General features: G+C 37.9%; 1 protein-coding gene and 1 pseudogene across 1 annotated transcript; one reads left to right on the forward strand and one right to left on the reverse strand.

The window, feature by feature from the left end:
* Window positions 1-3,064: 3,064 nt before the first annotated feature.
* Window positions 3,065-6,992, forward strand: LOC105042859 (protein NDL1). Its single transcript, XM_010920206.4, has 11 exons — window positions 3,065-3,255; window positions 4,754-4,853; window positions 5,022-5,119; window positions 5,249-5,337; window positions 5,460-5,520; window positions 5,602-5,688; window positions 5,773-5,850; window positions 5,939-5,995; window positions 6,092-6,147; window positions 6,227-6,362; window positions 6,485-6,992. The coding sequence occupies exons 1-11, from the start codon at window positions 3,196-3,198 to the stop codon at window positions 6,704-6,706; spliced, it is 1,044 nt and encodes a 347-aa protein (XP_010918508.1). The 5' UTR covers window positions 3,065-3,195; the 3' UTR covers window positions 6,707-6,992.
* Window positions 6,993-10,568: 3,576 nt separating this feature from the next.
* Window positions 10,569-13,313, reverse strand: LOC105043055 (inorganic pyrophosphatase 2-like; annotated as a pseudogene).
* Window positions 13,314-18,343: the final 5,030 nt, after the last annotated feature.

Consider the following 18,343-nt stretch of genomic DNA (forward strand, 5'->3'; position numbering starts at 1 on the left):
TGGAAGAAAGATTGATAGAGGAAGAATGGATGAGAAAAAAGATGATAAATCTTCTATTCATTTTCTTATATATTTAATAAAATATAAAAGAAGAATATATGAGAATGATTTTCTCCTCTGTTTGATATAGAAAGAAAGAAAGAAAGGAAGGAAGGATGATATTTATAGATATTTTTACAAAACTATTTTTACATCAAAAATAATAATAATAATATTTTTTTTATAACACTTATTTATACTAAAGAAATTGAGCAATATATAAGTTATATTTCTTTATAATTTATGCTCAAATAAATATTTGGTTTGATTTAATAAATAATTTAATAAATTGATTATATATGAGTAAATTTTTTATATATTTAATTACATAAATAAATAATTGATTCATAAATTAATTTAAATGTTCATTAGTTTGTATAAATAGCTCACTAAAAAATAGTGAATATAAATAAAAAATAAAAGATAATTTTAATTATTTACTTATAATTGTAGCAATTATATGTTGAAATTAAAATAATTAGTAATAAAACTTAATAGTATAGGATAAATAATAAAGATAAAATAAAAATATATAAATAAAATAAATAAAAAAGTGATGAAGTGTTAGGGTTTTAAAAAGGTTGATGAGGTTAATTTTATCAATATAGAAATTTACCCCCCTTATGCTTCATCCATCTATTCATCCTTCCTTACATTTCTTCAATTTAGGAGGATATAAAATGGTCAGCTTGGATGGATAGAGAATCTCTTCTTTTATACATCATCTTTAAAATTATTTGAATCAAATAGTGAATGGAGGTTATCCATCCTTCCTCTCATAACACCAACAAAATGGAAGATAAGGATGAAATTGAATACGGTTTAAATATTGGTATATTTATATCTATATTTACTTTATTTAATGAATATATATATGAATAAAGATATTAGTCGAATATAAAATTTATATTTATATTTATTTTAAACAGATACAAATATAAATCGGATACTAGATGTATTGATATAAATATAAATAAAAATTAAATAATTAAATTTTATGATCATGAAATTAAAGATATTACTAAATAGTGATAAAACAAGTTAGTGGCATGTGAATATGATTTATATTTTTCTTAAAATTCATGAGTGAAATATAAAAAATAAGATCATAAATAGAATCAAATCTATGAATACAAATTGGATAATCATCTATTACATATCCATATTTATTTTTCTTTGATGGATATAGATATAAATGCAAATATTAGTCGGATATTCAAATTTCTATCTATATCCAAATAGATTTAGATACAAAAATGAATTCGAAGAAATATTATCTGATCCATTTTTATCACCTTCTGACTTTTATTTATGGAGAAAATTTATCTCACTGAATAACAGTTTCTCTCCTAAAATCATTATTTATCATTTTAAAATAATTAATAATGGATATTATTTTATTTTCAAAATTATTTCATGTTGAAACAGCTTTTATTTACTGGTTCTTCCACGCCACCACCCACCCCTTTACGCTTACTACCATTGGTGGCCGAGGTTATGGTTTTTCTTGTTTGGCACAGGAGCTTGATATTTCGATCACCTTTGGTGTAAAGTAAAAAAAAATTATCTGAAAGATTCAAGTTGAGTAGGATTAAACATGATTCATGCTAGATGGTTATATATAGAGATGATAATTATAGCTGATCCATCGAATATTAGATTCGATTTCACTTGATTAAAATATGAGATTAATATAGATTTTGGATAAAATATTTAGTACATATTTGGATCGGATATAGATAATAGTACATTGTCCTTCAAATATGATCTAATATAATTTTAATTTAATTTTTTAAAAAAATTATAATTATTTTTAAATATTTATATGATAAAATTTTTATTTGATCCAGTTCTATCTAACCCATCCTATCTATTCAATCCGATATATACCATCTATTTTATTTATCCAAACTAATCCGAAGGGTACATGATAGATGTAGATATAGAGTTTTTAATAATGGGATGAGCGTGGAATTCGTTGCACAGCCATCTCTAGTTATACAAGAAAATTAAATTTATAAACTTAATTTTTGCCGGAAAAACTTGATACGAAATGGCCGTTATATATTTTAAATATTAGAAGGGACAACGGGGAGATCGCGCTCCCTGTAATCATCGGATATTCCCTTCCTTTAACGCGGGTAAGAATAATCGCGTGACTGCAGCCATACTCACCAACTCCGGCGCACAAAATCTTTTTCCGTTCTTTATCAATCAATCGTTAGATTTGAAACGTGTCACGAAATCAATCCCATAATATGAAAATCTTCCAAAACCAATAATAGTGGAGACCGGAGATTCGACAAAATTTACAGAATTGCATACTTTTTTAAGGTCAGAATTAAGTTATAAATTAAAACTGAAATGACGGAAACACACCCCGCAGCTTATTTCCGTTTCCCCATGGGACGCTATGAATGTACGATGGACCCGGCACGACCATTGCAATCCAAGATAACCAACCCCGTCGCTATGGTATAATGTACCAATAAAACGTCAAATCCGGGCCCTTCAGCTGGTGAACCACACGATCAGACGGTGCTCCTCCGACGAACCCCACAATCTCCCTTCGTCCTGGCCGACACAGTCAAACGCTGGCCCATGATAATTCCGGTGCCATGCCAGTCAACCGGTCAGCTCCTGCCAAAACTGTCGCCATCTCAAATCGGACGGCTCTGATCGATCATCTCATACATTCTGGGACGCGGAGCCATGGAGGGGCAGTTTGGTCCGTTGGGTGAAAAACGAGTCTCTATCGAGGCGCAAGGGGCAGTTTGGTCATTTGGGATCCGACCGATGGGTCCGCTAATGCGAGGTTAACGTCATCAGTCACGTCCGTTATTGGGCCGTGGGGTCCGGGAAGACTCCAGCTGGCAGCTAGAAAGAGAGAGCCGGAGAGGAGCAGAGAGAAAATAAGAGAGAGAAAATAAAAAGAGAGAGAGAGCGTCGGTGGGGGGAGTTAAAAATAAAAGAAAAATTAGAGGAGGGGGCGCTTCGTATATAAGCGAGGGAATGGAGGGTTTGGGGCTCGGAAAAAAGAAAGGGAGGAGGTGAGAGGGGGAGGTGGAGTGACGGAGAGGCGGGGAGGCGAGGAGGGGAAGGGTTCGGGGAGTGGAGGAGCTCCGTTCTCGGCCGTGGAACCTCCTCGGCCGGCCAATGGGGGAATCGAGCGGGTCGGTTTCGGTCGATGTGGAGAGGATTTCCCTGGGTGGAGAGGTTAGGGTTTCTTGATCCGTCGGCATTCGACTTCGACTTCCTTCTTGGATTCTTTTCAAAGTTTATGATCTTGTTGTGTTTTCGGATCTTTGTGTTTATGAATTTCTGTCGATATTTTTGTTGATCTTGAGGACTTTCTTGTGTGATTTTTCGGAGTTACAATGATGTAATGCGGCTTGGATAAGGAGTGGTTTGTTTTGGTTCTAAAGTTTGGAATTTTCACCAGTTTTCTTGATTTAGAGATGTTCTTGGAGTGCTCATTCTTGTAATCACCTTTCAGTGCGGCTCTTTTGGAAATTTAAAGAAAACTGCAGGAGGCTTTAATCTTGGAAAATTTTAGTTTAGGATTGCTTTTCATGTCGGTTTTATTTTTTTTCGAGTCTTCGTAAAATCTAAACGTAATCGTCCTTTTTTTAATTAATAAATTCGTTTAACGTATAGAAATAAGTTCACATTTCTAGGTTAATGATCGCGTTCATATGGGCGTGCATTTTGGTTGTAAGAATTTTGCTTTTTTTAATTATAAATGTTGTTTTAATCATATATTTTGTCATAGACCATATGACGCTAGAGTTAGGAAAAAGCTAATGATTGCTTGAGTTTTGTTGTTACGTGGAAAAATGGAAGAAAAGATTATTCCTTTCTTCAAGAGTCAGCAGGGTATTATTTCAACGATTTGGGTTATCCTTGCATGATTACAAATTAGAAGTCTGCTAAGCTGGCAAAAAGTAAAGAACACATGCCTCCATATTCCAATATATTGTTATATTGAGGAAAGAAAAGTGAACCTTCCTTGTTCGGAGAAAAAACAGCATAAAAGATTATTACTACTCTGTATTCTTGGATAACACAAGAATTTGATGCTTTGTCTATAGATCTATGCCTCAACACAGTTGTGATTCTTGAATCTTCTGTTCTTGTTTTCAAGCCCCAATGGCTTGCCTTTTGAATTTGAATTTTGTAGCACCGCTATGTTATTGCTTGATTGATCCATGATTTAATGCGTATAAAGCCCTCTGCTTTTGATGTCTTATACTTCTCAGTTTATATGCCATACCTTCAATAATCTCAGCAGGCCGATACACTAATTTCTCTATGGCATGGTTGGTATTTGGTAAAATACAGCTATAATATATTACATTGACCGATTCTGGTGCTATACCAAGCTTCGTTCCTACTTAACTGTTTGTATTGTCTCGATTGCTTTATGTTAAATGCCTCTATTCTGAAATAGTTTGGGGAAGATTGTATGTAACAGTTTGTTTGGCTTTTATTTCAAACCAATAATTTATTTTTTTGCTGAAAACATCCGATTGCAAAACACCTACTAACTTAGAGCGTGCCTCATCAGGCATTTTTCCTTTTTAAGTTTACCTTTAGAACTAATGCTTATCTAAACAACCTTTATTGCACCCTTTCGTATAGGATGCAATTTCCGTCATTTTTATTTTCCTTCTTGGTCGCTAAATGCAGACTGCTTTTCCTTGCTGGCCTGCAGGAACATTTTATAAAAACAAGACACGGCACAGTGTCTGTTGCTGTTTTTGGAGAGCAGGAAAAGCCTGCACTTGTAACCTATCCAGATGTGGCTTTAAACCGTAAGTGCCAGTTAAACATTTGGTATGAAACATTGTTTTCTTTTTTGTTGTCCTTATTCTCCAAATATATGCATTATTAATGTTATGGAGTAAAAACACAACGATTTTCCTGACAGTTTCTGAGGGATTTTATACCCCTTTTTCCTGTTTTTGTGTTGAAATAAACAGATGTATCATGCTTCCAAGGATTATTTTTTTGCCCTGAAGCTGCATCTTTGCTTCTCCACAACTTCTGCATATATCATATTAGTCCTCCTGGACATGAGGTCGGTAGTTTGGTTTCAGATTCCGTATTAAATAACCTTTCATACGGTTTTATTCAGTAAAGGTAGTTGTGCATCAAATTGAACATGGTATTTACATAACTTTGTCATCTTCCTCAAGAGTTGTTGCAGTTAGGTGCTGCTTCAGTTTCTTCCCATGTTCCCGTCCCTTCTGTGGATGATTTGGCAGATCAGATTGCTGACGTTCTTGACATTTTTGGGTAATAGTTACCAGTCAGTACTGTATCTGCTTGTATGTAACATTGGAGCTTAGGATGGAAGATATGTGACAAGACAACTTGAAATCCAACAATTTTATATCCTTTCAATATGTCCTTTGCAGGTTAGGTTCAGTAATGTGCTTGGGGGTCACTGCTGGTGCTTACATCCTTACCCTTTTTGCTGTATGTCAATCTCCAGTACCACTTAAACATGTTGTCGTGTTTAAAATTTAAATGACTATAAGTTTTATTCCTTGCTTCCAGATAAAGTATAGGGAGCGTGTTGCAGGTCTGATACTCGTCTCTCCTCTGTGTAAAGCTCCCTCTTGGACAGAGTGGTTGTATAATAAGGTATTGTGTCAGATCCCTTTTGTAAGTTAAAAAGGATTTTCTGTTTAAGCTGATGAATTGAATTTTATCCTCTTGTATATACAGGTAATATCCAATCTGTTATATTTCTATGGGATGTGTGGCTTGGCCAAGGATTGCTTGCTTCAGCGGTACTTCAGTAAGGTAAATAAGTTTCAATTCTCACAGTTTTTATTGTTTCGCATCACCATCGGTCTGATGCTGATGGTTTCTTCTTTGACTTGCTTGCCAGGAAGTCCGTGGCAGCGCACAGGTCCCGGAGTCAGATATTGTACAAGCCTGCAGAAGTGTGAGTTTTGATTTATTCTTGTTGCTGTTCATTGTTTTATCATTTGGTGAAATTTTTTAATCGTTGTAGTGGTGGTTATTACTTTTGTCACTGTAGTTGTTGAATGAGAGGCAAAGTAAAAATGTCTGGTGTTTTCTTCAGTCGATTAATGGGTATATCCATACACCTTTGTTCTATAAAATGTTAAATCAAAAAGAGGGGGCTTGTAAAGATCTTTTCTCATGTGTGCAGGAGATACGACATCACAGAAGAATTACATCGGCTACAGTGTCGGACACTTGTATTTGTTGGTGAAGACTCTCCGTTCTATTCTGATGCCCTCCAAATGACATCAAAACTGGACAGAAGATACAGCGCGTTGGTCGAGGTACCATACTGAGTCAATAGATCTTGGGTGCTTATCTTTATTTAGAGTTAATGGTATTTTGATAGGCCTATATCAGTCTGACTGCTGGCATTGCTCATGTTTTTCTGGGGAACACAATGCAGGTCCAGGCATGTGGATCATTGGTGACCGAGGAGCAACCCCATGCCATGCTGATTCCGATGGAGTATTTCTTCATAGGTTATGGACTTTACAGGCCGAGCCAGTTTACAGGCAGTCCTCGCAGCCCGCTCAGTCCATCATGCATCTCCCCGGAGCTGCTGTCACCAGAAAGCATGGGCGTGAAGCTAAAGCCTATCAAGACAAGGGTGTCGCTTGACATTTGATAGTGGTGGGCATAGGCAGCCAGCCAGAGGTTTAGAAAGAGTAAAGATATGTCCAGCATTTTGTGATGTTGAAGTTGTAGCCGACATGTAAAAATGTGTACAAGCGCTTTCGACACCTGGGATGGAATTCTTTGGGAGTGTAGATACAAAGGAAAAGAATGCAGTGGGTGGCAGGGGGATCGATAGGGAAGTGATTCTGTTCCATTCATTGTAGGCAGCATGCCCACCTGTACATCTTCATTATTCATGATAATCTAATAACAATAAGATATGGTGGTGTCCTTAATCATAGGCTTCTGCTTGCTGATTTCATATTCATGTGAAGTCCACCTACGGATATATTTTAACCTTTTATTTAATTAAAGAAAGGGTAAGTAATTATTAAGTTGTGATATATCTAGTCACATTCTCATTATTACTAGATTTATAGCTTTATTGTCATATACTTATATTTAATTGTTGTTGTTGTTTGCTTTGAAAAACCGACTTTATGTTTATTGTAAGGGCTTGAAAGAGATTGCTTGTCTGATGGAGCTTAAGAGGTTACAAAGAAGTCAGTAGTTTATATGGTGACTTGTTTGGAATATATATCAAACAAGCTGTACAGAGTTCAGCACTTCAGCTCTCATTATTTATAGCCATATGATCGGTATCCCCCGGACTTGTACATTTTATTCTGAATTTAGTTCAGGGATGTTCCACCATCTGACACTCTTTTTAATCAGCGGGTCCCGCCGTTGGTCTGGATGGCTGGTGACGGCATTCTCTATTTCATTGTAGAATGCTATGCAGGATGGAAAGTTGGAGATCATGCAGAACGTCATAGATGGTGCATCAGCCAGAGATGAGGCTTGTCGTTGGTTGCAGATAAGTATGGTGAGAGCTCTTTGTCGAATGCTTTGGATGTTTGGCTGAGTGGTTTGTGGTGTTTCTTGGTGATGTAGAAATCACTAGGACTATCTTTAACATTGCCGGCTTCAATATAAATTATTCAGTCTGGATATACTTTCTTTAGATCTGCGCTTCTATCACCATTTTTTTTCCTTGCGTGGCTCAAATCTTAAATTTTGTTAAGAATATTATCACTACCAAGAGCTGTTAATGAGAGCCATGTGGTCCTCTCAAATTCTGTAACACTTGCAGCGCACTAGGTTGTCGGATCTCATTGCGCTTGCTAACTGTCGTACATACTGATGCCAAGACTAAGAAAAAAATTAATCATGTCTCCCTTGTGTTGTTTTCGGCCCCGGTTGCTTGGTTATGTATTGACCTTTTCTTGAGTAGTCTCTGTTGCTGTCTGTACACACTTTTCCAGTTTCTTTTAATAAAGCTCTGCTTTTACTAAAAAAAAAAAAAACAAAATTTATTATCTTGTTGCAGTCATGGCAAATAATGGTCATTACCGTCATCACCACCATTTTTCCTAGCTGCTAAATTAAACTGACGTCATCCACACCTTTGTTGGTGGTGACAGATTATTGTCCCTGCACCATTATCCCTCCATGTGGAAATCATCGGTAGGCTCTGCTAAATGAGTACTCTGATAAGTCTCGAGGAGGCTGTGCCAAGAAAGCCCTTGTTTGTGCCACACCTTGGATAGCATCAACAATGCTTATCCATAAAGCCTTAACTTGTCTCTACGTCAAGGCAACGAGTGGTTGGCTGAGGCAAACCGCAAAGCCAGATCAAAGAATGATGACGCTCGGCTACCAACCCAGAAAGTTGATGAGGGGCCGGGAGAGATAGATAAGCTTAACTAGACTTTTGGAATTATTATGATTATGAATTATGTCATCATGACATAGCCCATGGGCACCATATATGTGTGGGAGATGGCTCACAAGCCATACATGAGTGCAATTACTGAGCCTGGCCAATTACCGGCCAGCCACACCTGACCATCCATCGGGCCAATTACTGTGCCTGGCCTTGGTATTGCTACCTTAGAGCAGCATGACTTCATGGGACCAAAATCTACACTGTTGGACTCATTTTGGGCTACTACTTCATCAGTCAAACCTGGAGCTGGGCCTACATGAGTCGATGCCACTGATTGCATCGGGAGGTGCTCTCCTATCACAAAAGGATTCAGAGGGGAAAAAAAGAGGGGTGTGACCTGTAACCAGCAATGTCGAATAAAGTTGGCAGCTTGACCTCGGCTCAAGTTTTGCGTAAGAAAAGCTTGATTTGAAGCTAAATGAATCAGGTGGCAAAGCCTGCCAACTTTATATCATGCTAGCCACAAAGGGATCAAAAGCAATTTATGGTTCCTATAGGGAACTATAAATATGTCCTCTCCACATATTATTTTCATAGAAAGAAAGGTCTGACAGTCTTTGCCTCCTCACATAAAGCTGTCAGGATTTATCAGTAATTCAAAGACTGATCAGGGATGTCGAAGTAATTTTTCTGTGAAAGGTGAATTCATCCATATATGGTGGGTGCCAACTAGCGTAGCCGGTAATCACCTCGATTTGTAGGTACCTAATGACCTGGGTCCAACCTTGCCTACACCCCAGTGGTTGGATAAGGAGTCACCCCCTCCCTTAGAAAAAGGGAAACTCTTGTCTCATGACTCATTTTGCATACAGATAGTTTCATCCACATAGATTTAGCATTCTTCAAAACGATTTACTCTGGAGAACGAATTCTCTTGTTGAACAAAGGAAAGAATGTTGAAGATTTTTCTTTGGTTGGGGTATAACGTCCACTTAAATACAAGGCATGTGCTAAGTAAGAAATTAAGAAAGGACTTAAGGTGGATATGTATCATGTAAGCAAGCTTTGGAGTCACTCAATTCAATTCTGCTGTATTTTTCTTTTTCAAAGACAATTTGATTAGAGCAGCCGCAGGCAGGATTAAGCTCTTCGCTTTGCATCTGAGAATTGCTGGTGGGAGCAAAGCTCTTGCCTTGCCAGCTTTTCTTCTCTGCTTCTCTTTATTGTACTTCCGTAATATTTCTTTTTATTATTAATAAAATGGGTGGCAAACATCTCCCTTATATATATATATATAAAAAAAAGGAAACAGAAAGAAAGAAAAAGAACAAAGGAAAGAATGTGCTTCATTTTCAATGGCCTACTCTATAGTGGAGGAATCTGTTCTCATTTCCAAATTGATAGGTTTTTTCAAGAAATTTGTACACCTAGATTATTCGGATATCTTGAATGATGGCATACTAAATGCGTGAAAGCATATTTTCAACTTTCCATGCTTTGTGAAAGTCATATTTAGTAAGCATCAAAGTCATATGGTATACTAATTAGATCCAAGATTAGGAGCTCCAGTGGTGAATTTGCAATTAATAACAAAGACACGTCTTCCAGAGAATGATTGCAGCTTCCGATTAAGACAATTTTATATTGCTTGCTGTAAAAAGCTTCATGACTCTTGCGGAAGAAAACTATCGTTATAACCAGAAAGAATTCAGGATTCTCTGCAACACTAAAGTTTAGTTTCTGTGTGCTTGTTTTAAACTTCCATCTGACATTTGAAGGCTAAAAGAGATCAGATGACACCATTAGTAAGAGTCAAGAATGCTGAAGATCCAGAGCACTTCTCAATGGTTGCTGATGATTTTACATAGAAGGTTGTGAAACATGGCTTCGAACACTTCAGTTTTGGTCAGCTAATCATGGAATTGAAACTATAAGAGAACGTAAGACTGTTTTTAGATGTTTGGTTTTTTTCTCATTATAAAACATGATGTGGATTCAAGAACAACACGGTGCTGTCCATTGATGAACATGGCTAATTTAAGCTGCAGGAGCAGTGATTTTGCACCTCCAGTTCTCCAAAAACAGCATGGTGTTGTTTATTAATGATCATGTCTAATTGAAGCTTTTTGTGCGACATCTTTTTGAAGGATTGCATGTTTTACTTTCCTATTAGGGTGTTTTTGGCTTGAATCAATCATGATATGTGGTGAGAGGAATATTGATGCTAAGGCTCATCAGCGATTGGAGTCTTCTGAGTCTGTCTCTTAGATGTATGGTGTAATCTTTTTCTCATTATAATTTTCACTGCCTGACTCGTTGGTGAAATAATGTCCAGGGCTCACTAAGAAACAGGATCATGGTTATCATCCGGCAGTATTTCATGATATGAATACTTGGAAGCTTCTCTTTTCAGTTTTATGTCTTGCCTCCTGGATGAAAACTTGTGTAAAATGTCTACCAGTGTACAGTCAGCTCAATTTGAGTGACCATAAACCAAAGCACTGGTCAAGATGAGCTTATTGATCACTTCTTTTTCCTTCCACCTCCAGATAACTTTCATCAAATTCAAAGACCGTAAAGCAACGAATCGTTGGAAAATTTTTGGTTTTATGTGGATTCACATCACAACAACAGACCTAGAGGGAGTTCAAGAGAATCATGACAATGAATGATGATGCTCATGTGGTACCAACCATTGGAACATACTAGGTATGTTTCTTCCTCTGTTAACATGTTCTTTTTGGCCACTAGTGTCAAGTATTTTAGGATTGAGTCACGTATGGTACCACTGAGGAATCCTGAGAGCCAGCGTAAGGGCTTGATTGGGGGATGTTGAAATTGTCTCAAACTTGTAATCTACTGTCAGTAATTGGGCAGCACTGCTGTGGTCAACAGTGATCAAACTGTTGATAAGTTGCACAAGGATTCTGTCGAGCTCCTCACAATTGCTGGACCTCAGCCTTGAGCAGCTCAGGATTGTTACAGATGAGCCCCCACACAGCCACAGCACAGTTCTTCCGCGGCATCATATAATCTTCTTCACTTAGCCTGAGAGAAGGGCAGTAGTCTCCCTTACCATTGTTCAGGTAGATGAATCGCTCTTTCCTTCTGCAAAGGCTTAGTTAGACTTTGGGTTAAAAAGCAGAACCGAATCAAACAGTCCCTTTTTCCTATAAATAATCCTTTCAGATGTAATGCACTCAGGAATTTTGGAAATTTGATGTTGTTTATAAAAAAAATGCAAGGATTTGGATGTCTAGATATTCTGTGATAAATGCTTTTGTCATGGATTCATCTAAGATGTGCTTTTCAGGCCTTGAAAGCAACCATCGAGTGCAAAAAACCTGTTCTAGAGGTTAGAAATTCCATGCATGTGTTCTAAAATCACCGAAGTAGAGAGTGACTAATTATAGCCCTTTAGGTGATCCGATAGTTAAACAAATTCATCGTAAGCAGAAAACAGTGAGAAGAAATCCAACTCAATAATTTCTTTTGATTGAACAAATCCAATTCATTCAATAATAGAACTATTAGTAGGTCATTTGTATTAGAAACTAACCATAGATGTCAAGTTTGTAGTTTCAAGTGCTTCCATTACATGGTTTTCACTGACGGTACTTTGTACTCGGAGAAGATTACCACCCCCTTCCATCGGTACTACTCCTTTGCATTAGTGGTGCAAAAAAAAAAAAAACCACATAACAAGTTTTTTTTTTCCTTATTACTGGAATTAGTTATAGAGTTGAATGTAGACAAGACAATAAACAAGTTTTACCCTGCACATGTTTGGAGGGCAGAGGCTGCATACATGAGAATAGGTGGTGAAGCCATCGAATGGGAGGATCCTAACCCTCTCCTCATCCACACAACATGCATTGGTATTAATCTCAGAGAAAAACTAAATGCAAAAGGAAAGGAAAAGGAAAGAAATTGTTTCAGCTCTTACGAGGGAGAAAGGATACCCAAGAGCATGAGCGTGTTGAGATCCTTAACAACAACATGAGTGTTTAGATGGATAGGCCTGAGAGTAGCCTAAGCGCCACGAAAGTTACTTCAACAACATCGCCTCTCATATGTAGAGCCCGAAGGACGGAATCCGAAATGAGTGCGATACTTAGATAACACGTTAAAATCCTATCCAAATATTTAGGCATTTAGATGGATGGGCCTTAAGAGTATACAGATGGTAACTTGAAGTCATTCATCTATCTGATGTGGGATTATTATTTTTTAATAATAAATATTAAAATAATATTTAATATATTTTCAGACAATTTAGATTATCAGTAATGTTGATTACTGTATTTGGTACATACAGATAATATTGCAGTAAAATTACTAAGAATTTTGATTGACATGTTTGACATAATAATTAGATTATTGTTAATATAACATCAAATTCTCAAAATATCCTTAAATCAAATTATTAGTTTAGTATTTTAACATATATTTAGTAGAACCAGTGATCCAAATCTTTAGCCAGATCAATTTATATAATACATATTAAAAATTTAATTTTTTCGATATATTAAAATTTAAAATAATTAAACTATTTATTTAATTTATTATTATTTTTATTATTTTTTTATTATTTATTATTATTTTTACTATTTTTATTTTTATTTTTATTTTTTTCCTCTTCCTTCTTCTTCTCCGGCACGCCACACCTCGACCCCCTCTCCCCCCACCCCTAGTGGCTCCACGCACCCTACCCCCAATGGCACCCCACCGTCGTGCCTCCGACACTGCCTTCCGGCCATCCGGCGAACCCACACTCTGCGCCTTCCGCAACTGCATCCATCGCCGCTCTCACCCATCCGTGCTCCGGCCCCCTCACGAACCCGCACCCCACGCCCCTACGGCCGCCTTCATCGCCGCCCTCACCCATCCGCACTGACGCCCTAACCCAACCCACCGGTCTTCCGCATCCGTGTCGGAGTTTGCTGTGACCTCACGGGTGAAATGATGGAGCTGCTGGCTGCCGCCACTGCTGCCTCCTCCTTCCCAGTCATGTTCTTCGATGGGGATTGCTTCTCATTAGATTTCCTTCTCACTCGTCCGCCACAAGAAGGTCCGTGCCTCATCGGAGGTCCGTCATAAGGTCTCCATCAACGAGTCCTCCGATTTTGCCGCCATCGCATGCATGGGATACCGCTGCGAGGAGGGCGGCGGCGCTAGAGCGACCGACGGTGTGCGAAGAGTGCGAGAGGGCGAAGGAGGAGGGGCGACCGTCGGAGAGTAATTACATCCAGAAATTTTATTGCAAGATTACCAAGATAATGGTAATCTAGATAACCACTCCTCCCCTTGGTAATCCAGATTACTCATGGGAGGTGTTGGGGTGATTCAGCCGATTCTCCGATTCTGATTTTCGATCGACCTGATAAGCACGGTCTGTCGATTATCAATCGGTTGGCCGACTAACAGTCGACTATCCTCAAATTTAACAAATTTCAACTATGACGACTCGACTGATTTCAGATCGATGACCGTCGGTATATCAGAGTTGATGACCGTCGGTATATCAGACTTACTGACCGATGCTCATTCAGACTTTCACAATTATTGACATACAATCGATATATTTTGATTACCGACATATAGTTGGCTTACCAGAAACTATCAGTGTAGAAAGCGCATAATAGCCAGACATAATCAGTGACGGATATAACCAGCCATCCCACAATCACATAATGTCAGAACAAACGGGATCCACATGTCCAACCGTTACAGATGGTTACCAACTACTCGTCTATAAAAAGAGGTAAATGAACAGCATTGGAAAATTTTTTTTGAGAGCTAAAACTCTGCCTCTTTGAATATTCGACTGCTGTTCATCACTTTCTACTGACTTAAGTATAGAAGAGTCCTCGCCGGACATAATTTCGATCAGTGTGGACTTCATTTTGCAAGTGCTCTTCACTGGCGACAAGTGTAACAGGAGATTGGCTGCAATAGATTGGCACGCCAGATAGGGGAATAGGAGCAACAATGGTAAAGACCAGAGCTCAAAATAATTCTACAGGATCTGCGAGGTAATCTTTCCGCTGAAAAGATCTTCCTCCTCCTTCAATGGCAGAACCCAGCTCCTCGCATCCTGTAATCACTATGGACACACAAATTACTGCTCTAGTGCAGCAAATGAAGGTATTGACGGAGACAGTCCACAGCCTCCAATAACAACAGACACAGCAACAGGTAGTAACCGTCGGTGGAGTCGGTAGCTCATTTAGTGCCATCCAGGCACAGTCGCCGTCCTCCATGGTGCTCACCCTCATCATCTCCAGAATGACGACCGTCTCGACATTTTCATCTAGTTGAGCAGCTATATTCTCGGCATTCTCATCACACCGCTTATCCTTCACGGCGATCTCCTTCTCCTTCCCGTGTACATAGTATCAAGAAGGGAAAAAGGCCACGTGCACCTTCTCCTTCTCCATCCTCAAATTCTTCAGGGGATTCTACCTTCGGATTATCTCCTCAACGACGGCTCGACGACTACGAGCGCAAGTTCAAAAAGATCAACTCCCAACTCGTCTGACTTCAGGTGGAAGGTCAGAAGTCCTCCAACGACTATGACTTCTATACTGCCCAACCTCTCTCTCAGCATATTTTAGACAGGTCAATCTCATCTCGATTCAAGATGCCGCAGATGGAGCCATATGATGGATCCATCAATCTAGTTGATTATTTGGAGAGTTATAAAACTCTCATAATGATCTAGGGGGCAACTGACGTCCTCTTGTGTATTAACTTTCTGGCAATCATTTGGAAGGCTGCTCGAGTATGGTATTCTGGACTTCAGTTGGGAAGCATAAGTTTCTTCGAGCAGCTTAAACATTCTTTCGTAGCTCATTTTAGCACTAGTCAAAAGGTACCACAGACATCAGACAGTCTCTTCTCCATCAAATAAGGCAAGATAAAGATATTGAGAGATTTTGTGGCTCACTTCAATGACGCTACACTTGAGGTTAAGAACTTCAATGAAGATATGGCCATATCGGCTATGAAGAGAGGTCTGAAGAGATCCAGATTTACTTATTTTCTGGATAAGACTCTTCTCCAGACCTATGCTGAACTCTTGGAGTTCACATACAAGTATATTTATGCAGATGAAGGCACTTTTGACCGACGACAGACAGAAGAAAAAGATCAGAAAAAAAAATAAAAAAAATAAAAAAAAATTGAAGCTTCGATCGAACCAAGTCGGTCAACTATCAATAAGCGAGCTTCATCTCGTCGATGGAGTCCAAGGCCGAACAATTTTGACAACATGTATGACTCCTATACTCCTCTTTTCCACTTCTCATACGCAAATCTTAATGGAGATCGAAAGAAATGAGTATCTTCAACATCCCCCATTGATGAAAGCACCATCGAGAAGTCATGATAAGAAGAAGTATTGTCGGTTTCATCATGATCACGATCACGATACTGAATAGTGTATTCAACTCAGAGATGAAATAAAGGCCATGATCTGATGTGGCTACTTCGAAAAATTTTGACGAGATTGTCCGACTCAACCTCCCACTGACCAACAGCTTCAGCCACAAGCTGAGAAAATGATCAACAATCGACCAATGACGGGAGTGATCAATATGATCTCTGGGTGATCGAAGAACTGATGGGGCAACTTTCGAAGAAGAGTCAGTAAAAAAATGATGACTTGATAATGTAATTTTTTTTTGAAAGATGATGTTAGGGGAATACAAACTCTTAGTGATGATGCTGTCGTCATTTCGACGATGATAACAAACTATGATGTAAAAAAAATTTTAGTCGATAATGAAAGCTCAATTGATGTTCTTTTTTACTCGACTTTCTTTCAAATATAACTACCAACCGATCGACTCAAAAGAGTCTCGATGCCATTAATCGATTTTACTAGAGATGTAGTTACCATGGAAGAAAAATTACTCTCCCACTAACCGCGAGAATAAATTCATAATAAAGTATTGTTCTTCTGATATTTACAGTCGTTCGAGTTCTATCGATCTACAATGCCATATTTGGATGACTTGAACTTAATATTCTGAGAGCAGTGGTTTCAACATACTATTTATTGGTTCGATTCTCAACAAAAAATAAAGTTGAAGAAATACGTGAAGATCAACAACTTGCTCGACATTGTTTCATGGTCTCTGCAAAGAATAATAAATCTGAAGACTCTTTATCTATTGATAAATTAGATCAAAAAGAAAAATAAAGAAAGGGGTGAACCAGTCGAGCAACTGATTTCTATCCCATTGAAAGAAGAAGATCCTAAGAAGACGGTCAAAATTAGATTGCAATTGTTTGATCTAGAGTGGCAACAACTGATGAATTTATTAAGAGCAAATGTTGATATTTTTGCTTGGTCGGCAACTGATATGCCAAAAATTCTTCCAGAAGTAAGAACCTATCGACTGAATATTGATCTTAAAGTTAGACCGATGAGATAAAAAAAAAAATTTTTGACTCCTGAAAGGTAGAAGGTCATCGACGATGAAGTTGACAAACTCCTTGCGATTGACTTCATCAGATAAGCTAATTATCTTGATTGGCTCGCCAATATAGTGATAGTGAGAAAAGCCAATATAAAATGAAGAATCTACATCGACGACATAAATCTAAACAAAATTTATTGAAGGATAGTTTTTCTTTGTCAAAGATCGATCAACTAGTTGATACGACTTCGAGACATTGACTTTTGAGCTTTATAGATACCTTTGCGGACTACAATCAAATTTGGATGGCATCCGAAGATAAAGAGCATACTGCCTTCATAACCGACAAAGGCATTTACTGTTACAAAGTAATGCCATTCGATTTAAAGAATGCCAGAGCCAGTTATCAACGACTGGTTAATAAGCTGTTCAAAGTACAAATTGGACGAAACATAAAAGTCTACGTTGATGATATGCTAGTGAAAAATCTCCAAACTTCTGATCATATTCGAGACTTGGAAGAAGTCTTCGACACACTTCAATGTCATCAGATGAAATTGAATTCGATTAAGTGTGCATTCGGAGTAACTTCTGAAAAATTTCTTAGATTTTTTGTATCACAATAAAAAATTGAAACTAATCCTGAAAAAATAAAGGCTATCATCAATATGAAGCATCCAAGCTCCAAAAAAGAGTTACAACAACTTAATGAAAAGATCGTCGCACTCAGCCGATTCATCTCAAGGTCGGCAGAAAGATGTTTATCCTTCTTCAAGACCTTGAGACAAGCAAAAAATTTTTTATGGTTAGATAAGTACCGATAATCCTTCGAAGATCTAAAAAGATATCTGACATCTCCATCATTACTTACAAAATCGAAGGTGGGAGAAATTTTATATCTCTATCTGGTGATTTCAACAGAAGCAGCTAGTTCGGTACTCGTCCAAGAGGATGAAAACTGAATTCAATGATCAATTTATTATACAAGCAAGGTGCTTTATAATACTGAAATAAGATATTTAAGAGTAGAAAAGATGGTCTATGCTTTAATCATATCATTACAGTGACTTTGTCCGTACTTTCAGGCACATCCTATAGTCGTCTTAACAAATCAGCCGTTGAAAGCAAATTCTATACCGACCTGATACTTCAGGTCGAATGACAAAATGGATAATAAAACTCAATGAGTTTGATATTCAATATCGTCCATGACCATCCATGAAAGCACAAGTTTTAGCCAACTTTATCGTCGAAAGCACCATATCCGACAATAATTCTGAAGATGAACCTGACGATAAATTAAAGCAAATTGCAACTCCTGAGGCTGACTTAGCATCGGTGTGGGTGCTACATATTGATGGAGCATCCAATGCATAAGGCAGTAGAGCCAGTTTCATCCTCATCAATTCTGAAAGGATTGTAACTGAATATGTCCTTTGGTTTAATTTTAAAACTTCAAATAACCAAGCAAGTATGAAGCTCTTCTAGCTAG

The sequence above is a fragment of the Elaeis guineensis genome, chromosome 2 (genome assembly GCF_000442705.2).
Source record: "Elaeis guineensis isolate ETL-2024a chromosome 2, EG11, whole genome shotgun sequence".
In the NCBI taxonomy this organism is placed as follows: domain Eukaryota; kingdom Viridiplantae; phylum Streptophyta; class Magnoliopsida; order Arecales; family Arecaceae; genus Elaeis; species Elaeis guineensis.